At 48.7% G+C, this 16924-nt stretch overlaps 1 protein-coding gene and 1 long non-coding RNA gene across 4 annotated transcripts; one reads left to right on the top strand and one right to left on the bottom strand.

The window, feature by feature from the left end:
- The first annotated feature begins 1576 nt into the window (after positions 1 to 1576).
- Positions 1577 to 10709, top strand: Keap1 (kelch like ECH associated protein 1). Of its 2 annotated transcripts, none has more exons than XM_026399591.2 (6): positions 1577 to 1825; positions 3822 to 4507; positions 7285 to 7970; positions 9158 to 9363; positions 9619 to 9795; positions 10024 to 10709. In XM_026399591.2, the coding sequence occupies exons 2-6, from the start codon at positions 3869 to 3871 to the stop codon at positions 10188 to 10190; spliced, it is 1875 nt and encodes a 624-aa protein (XP_026255376.1). In that variant the 5' UTR covers positions 1577 to 1825; positions 3822 to 3868; the 3' UTR covers positions 10191 to 10709. The 2 variants fall into 2 exon arrangements, with proteins under 2 accessions (XP_026255376.1, XP_026255375.1); XM_026399590.2 differs by lacking the exon at positions 1577 to 1825 and adding an exon at positions 2142 to 2227.
- Positions 10710 to 12448: 1739 nt separating this feature from the next.
- Positions 12449 to 16440, bottom strand: LOC144253693 (uncharacterized). 2 transcript variants are annotated; one of them, XR_013343368.1, is made up of 3 exons: positions 15025 to 16440; positions 13426 to 14975; positions 12449 to 13224 (listed from the first exon to the last, which is right to left on the bottom strand). It is a non-coding gene; the product is annotated as an uncharacterized LOC144253693 (long non-coding RNA). The 2 variants fall into 2 exon arrangements; XR_013343367.1 differs by having other exon boundaries at positions 13426 to 16440.
- Between the last annotated feature and the right edge of the window lie 484 nt (positions 16441 to 16924).

The raw sequence follows: 16924 nt of genomic DNA on the forward strand, positions 1-16924 counted from the left end.
TGGAGGGCTTAAATAACACATATTTATTTTTCTCAGTTCTGGAAGTTAGGAAGTTCAAGATCAGGGTGCTAGCATGGTTGAGTTCTGGTGAGAGCTCTCTTGGTTTGCAAATCAGTACATCCTCACCACATCTTCACATGGCAGAGACAGCAAGATCTCTCTCTGCAAGATCTGTTCTTAGAAGGGCACCCATCCACCAAACACAGTGGCACAGGGCTGTAATCCCAGCTATTTGGGAGGCTGAGGCAGAAAGATCATAAGTCTGAGGCCAGCCTGAGCAACTTAGCAAGAACTTGTCTTCAACCCCCTCCCCCCAACAACAACAACAATAACTAAAAGGCAATAGTCTAATCCCATCATGAGGGTGTCCCATCTTCATGACCTCATCAAAACCAAATTACCTTTCAAAAGCCCTATCTCAAAGTATCAAAATATCATCCCACTGGGTTAACACATGAATGGGCAGAGAGTGTGTAATTCAGTCCATGATACTTGGTCTTTTCTTACATTTCCTTAAATAGGGATAAATGTCCATATAGTAAATGTTTTACTTCTTTTAAATGGCTGTGTACTAAGTCTCAGCATGGATGTGCCATCTCCTATTAAGTCATTGTTCTGAAGGTACATAGGGGTTGAGTCCAATCCTGATACATTATACTGCAAATGTTTGTGCACATACAGTACTGGTAGACAAATGTCTACCGCTGGTTCACAGGGCTGTAGGTTTGATTTTTGAGTGATAACAAGATGTCCTGGTGGATGTGCCAGGAGCCTGCTGGTTCCAACTCCTGCCACTCGGCGCATCCGCTAGGTCTCCCCCTCTGGATATGTCAGGAACTGCAGCTTCACACAAGGAGTGTGCGATGGGGTGTGCAGGAGGTGGGACTCCACCCTAACCCCTGGGTAGTTTAGAGGTAGTCTCTGGGAGTACAGACAAATTGTGAGTCCACCGCATTCCCCCAGATGCTCCAGGAATACTTTTTTTTTTTTAATTTAAATCAGCATCTCTTATTCCATCTAACGTTTCCTTTTATTATTCTCTTCGTTTAGATGATCTCTTTTAAGATAAATTTAAGTACTTTTATTACAAGTTAACTTTATAAGGATGGCCAATTGGCTCAGGGTAGCCCCATAAACGGCTACCATAATCCATAATCTCTCACCATAAAAATATCAACCGTTCATATTTATTGGGCCTTAGCATTCTCACTTAGCCGATAGGTGCTATTATTAGTATCCTTTTATTAGGGAAGAAACTGAAGCACAGAGAGGTTAAGGAACGGGCGAAAGGCACTGAGCTGTGGAGAGGCAGATCTAGGGTAGACGACAAAAACCCAACAAGGTAGATAATTCTAGGTGGATCATGAGGCTGCCGGACTCAGGCCTGGGCTGTGTGGAGTAAAAAGGAGAAGAGCCGGTGGTGGAGTTGCCCTGGGACGAATCTGGATGGATGGAAAGGACAACACGAAGTGGGCATAAGCCAGGCCAGCTTAGCTCGATGCCCGGCTCCTGGAGGACTGGCACCTGCGGGGAAGGCGGGGAATCGCCTCTTCTACCCCGCCGCGCCCTTTCCGCCCTCTCCCCGCCTCCTTCCCGCGCTTCGGGTGGATACCCCCCACCCGACGGCCACTGTGGAGTGGTTCCAGGACAGGTCCCCCGACAGTTGGTCCCACACTGAGAAGTTAAGCTGGAGTCGCCACCGACCAGGCCTCGGACCCTCGGGTTTTCCGGAAACGCTGCGTGTGGGTGGCACCACTGTGCCCAGAGCCTCCGCCTGGCCTTGGGCATCCCTATTCCGAGGACATCTACGGAGCCGACACCGGGGGTAAGGTGGGCGAGCTAGCGGGGGCGGCGGAGAGGGGTGTCCACGGAGAGGGTAGGGCGCACCGGGCCTCGAACCCGGGGCTCTGACTCCAGGCACGCGGGTGGGTGCCAGTCTCTCCGAGGTCTCCCGCCCCGCCGCGTCGCAATGGCGGGAGCTGTGGTCGCAGCTCTGGGGCCGCGTAGCTTGGCGACAGCGGGCGGGGCGGGGGAGTGGGGAGAGGCCCCCTCCTGTCCCCGCCGCCCGAGGCCAGGGGCCGTGGGGACTTTTATTGTGAAACGGCGTGCGCCCTGCTCTGCTTAGTCATGGTGACCTGCGCGCGCTCCGCGCCTCCCCCCAGCGCGCAGAGATGGAGGCGCCCGGGCCCGGGCGGCGGAGGCGGAGCCCGAGCGCGGCCATGGCGGGGTGAGTGAGGCGGCCTGGGCTCCGGCTGCGGCCACCGTGGGCGGCACACGCCCCTGCGGTCTTGCTGGGGAATCGGGGAACCCAGCGCCGCGGCCACGGGCGCCCCCGAGTTCGCGCGGCCCCGCGCAGGGCCAGGAGGGCGCGGCCCGGATCTGATCGTTTTGTTGGACGGCGAGACTCGCGGGGTGGCCAGGGAGCCACTGAAACCCCGCGAGAGGCTCAGGGGGCGCCGCCTGGACGGAGGCCTGGGGACCCCGCGGCGTTAGGGGGCTGGATCTGCGCTTTGGGGTTGGCAGCCCTAGAGGCTGCGGCGGGGTCACTTCCTCCCTTCTCCAGGCCTTGGTGGCTGGGCTCAGGCGGGACATGCGCAATCCCCCACTTGTCGCTTAGTTGAGGAAAGTGTCCAGCGCCCAGGGGTCACCGTTGACCGATTGGCCAAAGGTTGAGAGGCAAGCCCGGGTCCTTGGCACGGGAAAGGAGGCGAGAGGCGCCCTGGGCCCTGTGGATGAGGGCGCTCTGGCAGACACAGTGGAGTGGGCAGCCGGCCAGCCACCCGCTTACGGGCTCCTGAGCAGTGCCAGGCCTGGGGCGGGACGCACAGAACCGCGTCGGGGGTGGGAGGACAATGCTGACCTCCGCGGGTCTCCCTGCCTCTGAACCGCTGGGACTGGGGCAGAGGGACCGTCTGTCCTCGACAAACCAGCAAAGAAAAGCATTTCATTTCCTGACACGTGCTGTAATGGAAATAAAACAGGGAGGAGGTGACTGTGGGCTGAGCCCCAGAAAGATGAGATCCAGAACCCAGGAAACCTCTTGCAGATTCTACCCCTCCCCAACCCCCTTTCAAAACATAACTCTTTCCCTGGCTCTAGTCTTGAGGCATCTCCACGAATCTCTATCTCTCCTACACCATTCCTTGATTCTCCAGGCTGTCTCTTATCTGCCCCTGGGCCTTTGCATTGGCTTTCTTCTGCCTGGAACTTCTCCCTCCTCTTTCTATGTGCATTCTTGTCTCAGCTCCAGCCTCACCTTCTCAGGCCTGATTCATGGACAAAGTCACATAGTCACAGTGCTGTTGTAATTTTCTTCCCGACCCTGATTTCTGCTCAGAACTTGCTTGTTTTCTTTATGGTCCTTCCCTCCCTAAATGTCAACTCCATGAAGGTCGGGTTCTTGTCTGTCTTGCTCAGTGCTGTGTCCTCAGTGCTCAGAACAGTGCCTGGTACATAGTTGGCGCTCCATAAATGTTGGAGAGGTGAATGAAGGAATGATCTTGACCTGCTCCAGGCGGGGGAGGGCCACCAGCTGGCTGCAAAGTGGCTAAAGGGAAGCTGTGGGTAAGGACAGGCTGTATAGGGTCTTGCGGGCCATTGAGGACTTTGGTTTTACTCTTTAGGGCACAGGAAGTGTACAGGACTCCGAGTGGGGGAAGGACATCTAATCTGTTTTTAGAGGGGCCTTTGGGCCCTACTGAGGTTGGAGGAAGTTAGAGTACAAATGGACCCTGCTTCACCCAGTTTACTTGGCTAGGAGGCCCGGCAGGTGCTGGCCCAGCCCGACCTTGCCCCCAGCTGCTGTACTCTCCCTCCTCCAGGCCCCTGACTGCCAGCGGTGGTATTGCCCCTTGTCACCTGGAACCCCATGCAGCCAGAACCTGGGCCTAGCAGGGCTGGGGCCTGCAGCCGATTCCTGCCCCTGTGTTCACAGTGCCCCAAGGGGGCAGGGGACGCGGTGATGTACGCTTCCACTGAGTGCAAGGCTGAGGTGACACCCTCCCAGCATGGCAACCGCACCTTCAGCTACACGCTGGAGGATCACACCAAACAGGCCTTCGGCATCATGAATGAACTGCGGCTCAGCCAGCAGCTCTGCGACGTCACGCTGCAAGTCAAGTACAAGGACTTCCCGGCCGCCCAGTTCATGGCCCACAAGGTGGTGCTGGCCTCATCTAGCCCTGTCTTCAAGGCCATGTTCACTAACGGGCTGCGGGAGCAGGGCATGGAGGTGGTGTCCATCGAGGGCATCCACCCCCAGGTCATGGAGCGGCTCATCGAGTTCGCCTACACAGCTTCCATCTCCATGGGTGAGAAGTGTGTGCTCCACGTCATGAACGGCGCGGTCATGTACCAGATCGACAGTGTGGTCCGCGCCTGCAGCGACTTCCTGGTGCAGCAGCTGGACCCCAGCAATGCCATTGGCATTGCCAACTTTGCCGAGCAGATTGGCTGTGCTGAACTGCATCAGCGGGCCCGGGAGTACATCTACATGCACTTTGGGGAGGTGAGCACAGAGCGGGCTGCGGGACAGTTGTCAGGAGACCAGGATGGATGGGTGGTCCTCACCATCTCCCTTTGAGATGGGAAGGGTCAGACTTTGCGGTACTTCCTGGCAATGTTCAAGTTCCTCCTGTAGTGGTTGGGACCAACTGAGATCTGGAGCAAAACTAGCTTCTGAGTTTTTTTCTTTTCTTTTTTTTTTTTTTAAATATTTATTTATTTATTAGTTATTGGTGGACACAACATCTTTGTTGGTATGTGGTGCTGAGGATCGAACCCGGGCCGCTCGTATGCCAGGCGAGCGCGCTACCTCTTGAGCCACATCCCCAGCCCCGAGTTTTTTTCTTTTTGATACCGGGAATTGAACTCAGGAGCACTAACCACTGAACCACATCCCTAGCCCTTTTTTTGTATTTTATATAGAGACAGGGTCTCCCTGAGTTGCTTAGGGCCTCATTAAGTTGCCCAAGCTGGCTTGAACTCTCGTTTCTCCTGCCTCAGTCTCCTGAGCTGATGGGATTTCAGGCATTCATCACCATGTCCAGTGGTTCTGAGCTCTTAATGCACACATCTGGAAAGACCCTGGTGAACAGCTCTGGGAGATACAGTGCATCTTTGTGGGTGTCTACGTTTCCTGATTTCTCTGGGGTCAAAGGTGGGGACAGAGGGTGGTGACTATGACAAGAGCCTATCCCCAGAGTGGGCTGAGCAGGCAGTCAGCAAATATTTATTGAAAACCCATGACAGGTGGCAGACTGCAGGTTTGACCCTTAGCTGTATTTTCTGGGTCCACGCAATGTTGTCTCTACAATTTTTGGTTTCATTTTCATTTTTTCAGTGCAGGAAGTTGTCAAGAAAAAATAATAGGAGAGTTCTCTTTTAAAAAAAATCACAAGCATGAGCCCTGATTCTTGGGTAGCAGTAAGTAGAGAGGTTTTACCCAGGAGACAGTAATACATATTGAGCATCTGTAGTGTGAAAATCCCAAGCCCAATATGCTTAAAATCTAAAATCTTTTGAACACTGACACCACCAGTGGAAAATTCCACACCTGACCTCATTCAATGGTTCACAGAACACAGGTGTACTAAACATAGTATGCAAAAGCCCTTCAGGCCATGTATATGAGGTGTAAGTATTTTATTATTTTTCTTAATTGTTTTTGCAGTGCTAGGGACCAAATCTAGGGCTCATGCATGACCTGAACTACTATATCCCCAGCCTTTTTTTTTTTTTCTGCAGTGGGGGAAGGGTTGAACCCAGGGGTGCTTTACCACTGAGCTGCATCCCCAGTCTTTTTATTTTGAGACAAGTTCTCACTAAATTGTTGAGGGTCTCCCTAAGTTGCTGAGACTGCCTTGAAACTTGTGATCCTCCTGCCTCAGCCTCATGAGTTGCTGGTATTACAAGTGTGCGCCACCACACCCGGCTGCAGCTCTTTTGATTTTTTTTTTTTTTTTTTTTTTTTTTTTTAGACAGGGTTTCACTAAATTTCCCAGATTGGTTTTGAATTTTTCATTCTCCTGCCTCAGCTTCTGGAGTCACTGCAATTACAGGCATGAGCCACCATGCCTGGTGCTAAGCACAAGGGGTATTTATTGAACACTTACTTGCTGGGGGCTGGCCTCTGTTCTAGGTGACTTACATCCCTTAAATTATTGAGTCATCTTCTGAGGAAATACCCACCTTCTGTGCCCCAGGCTCTAAACCTTAAGAAGTCTTGTATTTTGAGGTGCTACCTAGAAATTTTTGAGTTCCTCCTCCAGTAGTTGGAACTAACTGGGTAGATGCTACCCTGGTCCCTGTTTCTCTCCTTCGGGATGAATGTTCTCCACTTCTGTATGACTTGGGGTTGACCAGATTCCTTGAGGAGCTCCTGCCTTAGTCCTAGGGCTCATGGTTTCTGTGATGATGGGTCTGGCAAGTAGGTCCCTCCACTAGCTTGTCCCACGTTTCCTTTTTGGGACTACATGGGTTTGGGATGCCTGAACCAAAATTGTTTATACAGACAGGTGCCTGACAGGAGATATTTGTCTGGGCCCACCCTCCCTGTGTCCCCTCGGAGTGGCCTTGCTATGATGTGCCTGTTAATACAACCTCCATTCTGCAATAGAGGAAAATCAAGGCCTTGGGCATTCAGAGGTTTTCCCAAGATGGCATAGAAAGTGGTGGGGTTGGCATTGCAGCTCAGGCTTCAGAATCTTTATACATTTTTTTTCCTAGACTATTACTATTGCTTTTTTTTTTCCTTTTTTAGTCAGTCTACCCTTTTGAAAAAATGCAGTTTTATTTAAAAAAAAGCATATGTTTTTATAGTTCAGAAACCAAGTGATACAAAAAGGTATACAGTATGTTGTGTCTTTGCCTGTTTGTCTTTTTGCCACGTAGTATTAAGTCGCTTATTCATTTCACTCATCTGAAGTTTATCTCTGGTAGGTAGTGTGCTTTCTTAGATAGCCCTCCGTTCTATCCCCAGCATCAGGGTGTGGGAGGTGGGGAGGTGCAAAGCAGTTTGGTCTTTGTCCATTTACCAGAATGTGTACTTCAAGCCTGGCACATAGTATGAATTCATTTAATTCTCACAATTTATGAGGTTTCTGTTATTTGAATATCCATTTTACAGATGAAAACCAGTCTGTCAAAGGGACACTGAATAACTTGTTTAAGTCCATTGAGTACCTTGTTAATGGTAGTACAGCTAGTGCTTGGAGAAGGACTTTGGGGGGGCGGGGGGAATGGATACACGTGGGAATCAGCCTGTCACACTAGCGCCCTCTGCAGGTGGCCAAGCAAGAGGAGTTCTTCAACCTGTCCCACTGCCAGCTGGTGACTCTCATCAGCCGGGATGATCTGAACGTGCGCTGCGAGTCCGAGGTCTTCCATGCCTGCATCAACTGGGTCAAATACGACTGTGAGCAGCGCCGCTTCTACGTGCAGGCGCTGCTGCGCGCGGTGCGCTGTCACTCGCTCACACCCCACTTTCTGCAAATGCAGTTGCAGAAGTGCGAGATCCTGCAGTCGGACTCGCGCTGTAAGGACTACCTGGTCAAGATCTTCCAGGAGCTCACGCTGCACAAACCCACGCAGGTGATGCCCTGCCGGGCGCCCAAGGTCGGCAGGCTCATCTACACGGCCGGCGGCTACTTCCGACAATCCCTCAGCTACCTGGAGGCCTACAACCCCAGCGATGGCACTTGGCTGAGGCTGGCCGACCTGCAGGTTCCACGGAGTGGCCTGGCCGGTTGTGTGGTGGGTGGGCTGCTGTACGCCGTGGGCGGCCGAAACAATTCTCCCGATGGCAACACCGACTCGAACGCTCTGGACTGCTACAATCCCATGACCAACCAGTGGTCGCCCTGTGCCCCGATGAGCGTGCCTCGCAACCGCATCGGGGTTGGGGTCATCGACGGGCACATCTATGCAGTCGGAGGCTCCCACGGCTGCATTCACCACAACAGTGTGGAGAGGTAAGTGACAGGGCCCGCAGGTGGGGACTCCCAGGGTCCCATTCCTAATGGTCCCATTGGGATCCAGGGATTCTGATGTGTGCCCCTACTCTTTTCCCTTGTCTTGGGGATGTAGAAGCCAAGCTGGCGGGAGATTTATAGCCAGTGACCTTGGTCATTGTGTATAGGTCTGGAACTGCTGACTGGATTGTCACAAACCCATATGGCTCCTTTGATAGACTGGGAAAAAATCCCATCACTTTGAAATTGTTGTAATAAGCTAATTATGTTGAAACGTAACACCTGGCCGGGCCTGTAGCCCTGGTAGAGCCCTTGCTCCGCCTGTGTAAGGCCTTGGCTTCTGCCCCAGCACCCAGTGCAAAACAAACAGATGCCCCGCTGACTGAGGGTACCAGGATTCTGGAGTTGGTGGGTTTGGAGCCAGACTGAAAAATGAGAATTTTTAAATAAGTGCCCCAGAGCCTTCTAATGTATGTGGTCTGCGAATAGGATGGGATGATGCGTCACCCTCTGCAGGCTACTTTCAAGAAAGAGAGGGACACTATTAATAACCAGCAACACAGGTATGAACTCAAAGTGCCCATGCCAGCCAGACATGTGGTCACCCCATCTCTGATCATCACACTTTGAGGAAAACCACCCCGGAGTATTCTAGTTGTTAGGATTGGGGTTCTGGAATTGAACACCAGCTCTGCCGCTCTTCGGCGACCCTGGACATGCCATCTCACTGTTCCAAACTGACATCTCATCATCTGTGAATGAGGGACAGTAATGGGGCCACCTGTTCATCAGGCTGGGGGGGATGTGGTGAAGTCACATTTTTCCTTTGGGGAAATGGAGCTGCTGATCTGCCCTGGAGAATGGTTTTGATGACTAAAGAGGTCAGACTTATAAAGAGCTAGAAGAGTGTGGGGCCCAGGGGTCCCAGTGTCACCCACATTGTAACCTGAGCAACTCAGGAAGCTGAGGCAGGAGGATTGCAAGTTCGAGATCAGTCTGGGCTATAGGCAAGACCTGGCCTCAAAATAAGAAATAAAAAGGTCTGGGGATGGAGCTAGGTGGTAAAGTGATCCTGGAGTCAATCCCTGATACCACAGTGGGTGGGGGGAGTATGGGGCCCATCCTAAGTGTGCCAGGAAGGTCAGCTGTGATTACTGTTGTCACCATCTTTATTATGCCCTTCGCAGGTATGAGCCTGAGCGTGATGAGTGGCACTTGGTGTCCCCAATGCTGACTCGGAGGATCGGGGTGGGTGTAGCTGTTCTCAATCGCCTGCTCTATGCCGTCGGGGGCTTTGATGGGACGAACCGCCTTAATTCAGCCGAGTGTTACTACCCCGAGAGGAACGAGTGGCGAATGATCACCCCCATGAACACCATCCGAAGTGGGGCAGGTGGGCGTGGGCTGTGGGGAGGGAGCATCCAGGAACACCCCCAATTCAGGGTGAAACTCCACCAGGCCTGGGTGAAGCCTCTTCCTGTTTTAACCCTCAAACCTGCCATGCATGCAGAAGAGGTAGAATCTTCCAGACTCCAAACTTCCTGCTCCCAGCTTTGTTTCTGAGGGGTCCCTGGGAGAGAGGGAAGATGGTGGCTGGGCTCTCCAAGGCCAGGCCCCAAAGTGACCCTTCCTGCATGGTGTTGTTTAGGAGTCTGCGTCTTGCACAACCGTATCTATGCCGCCGGGGGCTACGATGGTCAGGACCAGCTTAACAGCGTGGAGCGTTTTGATGTGGAGACAGAAACATGGACTTTCGTAGCCCCCATGAAGCATCGTCGAAGTGCCCTGGGGATTACTGTGCACCAGGGGAGAATCTACGTCCTGGGTGAGGCCCTGGGGACTGGGTAGAAGAGTCTAGACTGCCCCCACCCCCTTGATGCTGGGGACCAAACCCAGGTCTTGAGCTTCACCCCCAACCCGACTCCATTTCTGGGGGACAGGTGGCTGCTTTTGCTGTGATCTGCATAGAAATGTTCTTCAGCTTGCGGCTGCTTTGTGTTTCCTCCCGCTGTCGCTGGCCCGAGTAGTGACTGCCCCTCCACTCTCCCCACAGGAGGCTATGATGGTCACACGTTCCTGGACAGTGTGGAGTGCTACGACCCAGACACAGACACCTGGAGTGAGGTGACTCGAATGACATCGGGCCGGAGCGGGGTGGGCGTAGCTGTCACCATGGAACCCTGCCGCAAACAGATCGACCAGCAGAACTGTACCTGTTGAAGCACTTTTGTTGTTTGGGGGAGAAAAGAAAGCATTGTATTCATACCCAACAACAAAGAGGAGGTTCCGGAGTGGATACTCAGCCTCCAGGAAAGGAGGCTGGATGCCTCCATATCCAAATGACACCGATCCAGCAGACCAGAGTGGGAACCCACAAGCCCCTCCCTATAGCCCAGGAGTGTCCATCCAAGACAGACCTCTTGGGAGGGGAGTAGGAAGGGCTTGCTCCCAGGTGAGGTCCCACCGCCACTTGGGAGGGACTAGGATACTACCAGCTGCCACCTCCCCTTGGGGTGAAAACAAGTGCCAGATCAGACTGGCTTTTGTTTCCTGCATCTTTGCAGTTGGTTCCCAGAGACCTCTAAGGGGCCAAGTGAGGCCACAGGGGCCGAGGTCCCTCAGGAAGTGTCCCCAGGGATGGGCCTGTACATAAAAGCCACTGGGTTTCTCTGCCCTGGACAGTCATTTTGTTGATAAGTAACCCTGTAACTTTCCAATGAGAATAAAGAACAAACTAACTAGTGTCTTCCACCCGGGCTCTTGCTGAAAGGGCTTCTACTGAAATGTATTTAAAAGTCTTCAATTTAGGGTTTGTATTTGAAACCAGTTTGTAATCTCTACTCACCACATTTTGCCCTTTCTCTCCCAGGTGAGCCACACAATTGTCTCTCAGTTTCAGCTGCTCTGGAAGCCAGTGACCTAACTCTTTGACACATCTCCCAGGATGCCCTGAGGTTTATTTCATACCTTAATGCAGTTCACCTTTTTTTTTTTTTTTTTTTGGTGCTAAGGACTGAACCCAAGGATGCTCTACCACTGAGCTACATCCCTAGCCCTTTTTTTCTTTTTTCTTTTTGAAGATAGGGGCTCACTAAGTTGCCCAGCCTGCCTTGAACTTGTAGTCCTCCTGCCTCAGCCTTCCAAGAACTGGAATTTCACAAGTGTGCCACCATACCAGACAGACAGTTCACATTTTAAAGACAGATGATCTCTAATATGCTTTCTAAATTTGAAAAAATTCTAGCCATTTTTCTGAAATTTTATTTGGGTGACTGGGTATTAAATGGACAAAAGCCAGAGGTGGTAGTGCGTAAATAAAATTCATCATGGAAGCAAAATTGAATGTTACAGAGAAAGCTGAAATCTTTCTCTATTCCAGCCTTTTAAAGAAAAAAAAGTTTAGTTATAGATGGACACAATACCTTTATTTGATTTATTTATTTTTATGTGGTGCTCAGGGTCGAACCCAGTACCTCACCCATGCAAGGCAAGTGCTCTACCACTGAGCCATAACCTTTTAATCTTAAGAAACAAACTTAGCATTCATGCTCTGTGTGCCACATTCCACATAGAAAGTATGGCATAATGTTGCCTGTATTCTGCAACTTGCTTTTTCCCTCTCGGTAAGACTTTTAATTAATCTGTGATGTGCCCAACCGCCGCTCTCCTGGGGATGGAGCCCAATGCCTGGCAGGAGCTGGGCAGACACTCTACCTCAGCTCCACCCCCAGCCCTGCCACTTCCTTCCAACAGGACACCATGTTCTATTCTCTTTATCTCTTGGCTGTGGACACTGTTGAGGTTGTTCCCATTTTTTGCTCCTTAGGCACGTGTCTTTAGGCGTCAATCCATTTCTCAGGGTGGATGCTAGAGGTGGGACTTATTAGATGGCAGGGCAGGCTCAGTTTCACCAGCGCTGTCAGAGCACTCTCCCAGGGGCTGTGACATCATATTCCTGAGGACGGGGTTCAGCTCCACATTCCTGCTGTTTCTAGTTCTTTATAATTCAGTCACATTTACACACTGATCGCCCTGTGCCTTGGTGGATCTTCCCTTGTACCTGTCTCTTTCCGTTTTTTTTTTTTTTTTTGAGATGGGTCAGATCATGTTGCCCCAGCTGGCCTGGAATTGCTGGACTCCAGTGATCCCTGCCCCAGCCTCCTAAAGTAGCTGGAGCCACAGGCATGCACCACCACACCTGGTCTCCTTTTGTGTGATCTTAAAGGACTTTGTTGTTGTTCTGAGGATTTATCCCAGGGGTGCACCACTGAACTACATCCCCAATCCATTTTGTTTTGTTTTGAGACAGGGTCTTGCTAAGTTGCTGAGGCTGGTCTCAAACTTGCAGTCTTCCTGCCTCTACCTCCTGAGTCGCTAGGATTACAGGTGTGTGCCATGGCACCCTGCAGGACTTTTGATTCTTGCTATTTTCTGCAGCATCCTATCCACTTGTTAACTTATTGTCTCCTGCCAATACATTAATTCCTTTTTTTTAAAATCAAAGTTAACAGGGTTTTTTTTTTTTTTTTTTGTTATTGTTATTGGTTCTGTTAGGATCAAGAATCCCAACTAGTACAGTTATCAAGTTTTTTTTCAAAATATATTTTTTCAAATATGTTTAAATTTTGTTTTTACTTTTTTTTTGGGGGGGGGGTGGGGATACCGGGAATTGAACTCAGGGGCACTCAACCCCTGAGCCATGTCCCCAGTCCTATTTTGTATTTTATTTAGAAACAGGGTTTCACTGAGTTGTTTAGTACCTTTCTTTTGCTGGGGCCAGCTTTGAACTTGTGATCCTTCTGCCTCAGCTTCCCTGAGCCTCTGGGATTACAGGCGTATGCCATCACGTCTGGCTTTACATTGTTTTAAAATCCACTTGGCAGGCTGGGTTGTGGCTCAGTGGTAGAACGTTCGCCCAGCACGTGCAAGACCCTGGGTTTAATCCTCAGCACCACATATAAATAAATGAAATAAAGGTATTGTGTCCAATTACAACTAAAATATATTTATATATATACAACTAAAATATATATATTTAAATCCAGTTGGAATTTGCTGGTATACATGTTATGAAGTGTAGGAATTTGATTTTTTTCCCCTCTATAGATAGCCAGTTGCTACCAACTACTTATTTCTCAAACTATTTTTTTTCTTTTTTTGTGGTGCTGGGGATTGAACCCAGGGCCTTGTACATGCAAGGCAAGCAATCTACCAACTGAGCTATATCCCCAGCCCCTCAAACCATTTCTTGAACCTTTTTTTTTTTTTTTTTTTTTTTGAGAGAGTGAGAGAGGAGAGAGAGAGAGAGAGAGAGAGAGAATTTTTAATATTTATTTTTTTTAGTTCTCGGCGGACACAACATCTTTGTTGGTATGTGGTGCTGGGAATCGAACCCGGGCCGCACGCATGCCAGGCGAGCGCGCTACCGCTTGAGCCACATCCCCAGCCCTTGAACCTTTTTTTTAAAAAAATATTTTTAGTTGTAGATGGGCACAAAGCCTTTATTATTTATTTATTTGTGGTGATGAGGGTCAAACCCAGTGCCTCATATGTGTGAGGTAAGTGCCCCACCACTGAGACAAACCCAGGACCCATATCTTGAATCTTGAACCATAGTTTGAAATGCTGTCTGTACCGTATAAGGAACCCCCATATATGTATGGGACTCTTCTGTTTTGGGCTATTCTGTTTTATTGACCTAAAGTCCACTTTGCATCAAGTCCATTATTAGTATTACTGATTTGTAGCATGTCTTAATGTCAGATAGACAAAGTACCCTTTTTCAAATAATCTTGGGTTTTATTGCATATTTTTTCCTCACTATGAAGAATGCATTTCCATGGGAAAAAATTGGGGGAAAGGATTGCTGGGAGGGATTGCTGGGGATAAAACCCAGGACTTTGTACATGCTAGGCAAGTACCCTACCACTGAGCTACATGTAGCTCCAGCCCTGTTCCATGAAAAATCTTGAAACCTTAAGTTTCATTAAAATTATTGAGTTGAAGAGAAATTATATTTTTATAATAGTAAGTTTCTTTACTCATGAACATAGTATATTTCTCTATTTAAAGAAGTCCTTGATGTCTCAGGAAAGCTTTATAATTTTCCCCAAAAGGGCTTGCACAGGGGCTTCTAAAGGGGCATTTCATAGGTCTTGTTGCCATTATCAATGGGATTATAGTGGTGCTGTGTGGAATCTCCAAGAGCTGAAATAAGCCTCTCTTTATTAGTTGATCATCTCAGATATTTGTTATAGTTGAAACCTGAGAGTCATCTCTGGCACTTAAATGAAGCACACAAATCCTCTCTGTTCCTCACTTTCCTAATTTATAAAGTGGGTATCATTGTGCCTGGCACCTGAAACACAGTAAAGAATATAATTGTGTTAATCCGCTCTCCATCAGTATAACAAATATTCAAGACAATCAACTGATGAAGACATAAGGTTTTGGCTGGGGATGTGGCTCAAGCGGTAGCGCGCTCGCCTGGCATGCATGCGGCCCGGGTTCGATCCTCAGCACCACATACCAACAAAGATGTTGTGTCCGCCGAGAACTAAAAAATAAATATTAAAAATTCTCTCTCTCTCTCCTCTCTCACTCTCTCTTAAAAAAAAAAAAAAAAGACATAAGGTTTATTTCGGCTCATAGTTTTGGAAGTTCCAGTCCATGATTGGTTGTCCCTCTTGCTTTTGGGCCTGTGGCAAGTCAGAACATCATGACATCAGTGGATGGCAGAGCAAAACCATTCACCTCATGGCAGAAAATGAAACAAAGAGGAAGAGATCAAGGTCCTGTGATTACCCCATAATTCCTACCAGGGCATGTCCCCAGTGATCTGAAGACCTTCTCCACTTCTCAAAGGCTATACTAAAAAGTGCCAGTCTGGGCACTTTTTTTTTTTGTACCAGGGATTGAACTCAGGGGCACTCGACCACTGAGCCACATCCCCAGCCCTATTTTGTATTTTATTTAGAGACAGGGTCTCATTGAGTTGCTTAGCACCTCGCCATTGCTGAGACTGGCTTTGAACTCATGATCCTCCTGCCTCAGCCTCCAGAGCCACTGGGATGACAGGTGTGTGCTGCTGTGCCCGGCCAGGACTTAAACTCTTAATATATGGACCTTTGGGGGCCACTTAAGTTCCAAACTACAGCAATAATAAATGAAGTGTTACTGATTAGGAATGCTGGAAGTACTGGAAGTCTATAACATTTGGGCAAATTATCAAGGTCGTTAGGTTAGAATGCTCATAATAACCTTTAATGACAGCACCACACTTTGTTATCTAAATTGCTCACTGGCTGTCATCACCTGTGAAACATCAGTGCTTCTGTCAGCCATACCTGTCTTATTCTATGAGGGTTTGTACCTCAGGACGGATCCCCTGGGCTGTCTGGAAGTTTTCTCTAGAAGGAGTGCAGCAACCCCTGTGGGCATCCTGTTTGCAAGGAAGACAAGTTGGAAAAGGAACAAAACTGAAAGATCTCTGGGGTGTACAATACTCTGGCTAGTTGCTACTTTTTAAATTAGATTTCTTCAAAACTCATGAGCAATTTGTATTTCTTATAAGTCAAATACAACTTCCAAGGTGTTAAAAAGCTTCCTATTTAAAGGACTTGTCCAAATTCAAGTCCCAGCTCCATGTCCACTATTGATTGTTAACTTTGATTTTATTATACCAACTTTTTTTTTAGTGTGCGAGATCAATCCAGGGCCTTGCACATGCTAGGAAAGTGCTCTAACAGTGAGCTACACTCCCAGATCTTTTCATTTTGAGATAGGGTTTTGCCAAATTACCCAAACTGGCCTTGAACTTGTGATCTTCCTGCCTCAGCTTCCTGAGTAACTGATATCATATGCACGTGCCACTTCGGAGGCAAACCTTATTCTAAGTTAATTGCTTTGTGTATTTCAGCTTAGTAACATGAAGCTGCCTAATACAGGCCTTAGGAGACTCCATAGCTTCTACTTTTGTCCTCTTAGAATGCCTCTGTCACTATGTGAAGATGCTTGGTCTAGTCAATGGGACAACAGGAGGCCATGCAGAGAGAGAGGCCCAGCCAGCAGTCAATGCCAGCACCAGCCAGCCTCCCATGGGCTTCCCTGCTGATTATGAATGTATCAAGTCAATACCACTTGGAGTAGAGTAGAATCATGAGAAAATATAGCATGGTTGTTTTAAGTCTCTGGAAAAAATGCTGTAAGTTATTGGAGCCCGGGATAAAATGCTATAACTTATAGGGGATAGAGAGAGGATGGTTGGTGGGTCCAGGGTGCAATTGGACAGGAGGAAAAACTTATAGCATTCTGTAGCAGAGAAAGGTCACTATGGTTGAAATAATTATTTGTATATTTTAAAATAACTAATGTTCCCAATACAAAGAGGATAGATATTTGAGATGGTGCATATGCCAGTTACTCTGGTCATTATAATTGTATACATTTATTTAAATTACAACTGTAGCCCATAAAGATACAATTGTGTCAATTAAAATAAATTTTAAGTTATATATATATTTAAGTGTATAACTGAATAATTTCATTTACATATACACTGTGAATATTCACAATTAAGCTAACTAACATTCCACCCTCACCTAATTTTCTTTCTTTCCTTCGCACTCTTTGTTGTCTCATTCTCTCTCCCTCTTTTTCCTCTTTCCTCTTCCCCTTTTTCTTTCTTTGTCCCTTCCTTTCTGTCTCCTCCCTCCCACTCTCTCCTCCTCCTCCTCCTTTCTTCTCTCCCCTTCCTTTCTTCCTTTCCTTAAGATCTACCCTGTGGCTGGGTATGTGGCAGCTCAAGAGGCTGAGGTAGAGGATCTCGAGTGCAAGGTCAGCCTTGGCAACTTAGCAAGAGCTTTCACAACTTTGGGAGACACTGTCTCAAAACAAAAAATAAACAGGGCTCAGTGGTAAAGCACCCTTGGGTTGGTTCAATTTCCAGTAACTTC

Source organism: Urocitellus parryii, chromosome 3 (assembly GCF_045843805.1).
Source record: "Urocitellus parryii isolate mUroPar1 chromosome 3, mUroPar1.hap1, whole genome shotgun sequence".
In the NCBI taxonomy this organism is placed as follows: domain Eukaryota; kingdom Metazoa; phylum Chordata; class Mammalia; order Rodentia; family Sciuridae; genus Urocitellus; species Urocitellus parryii.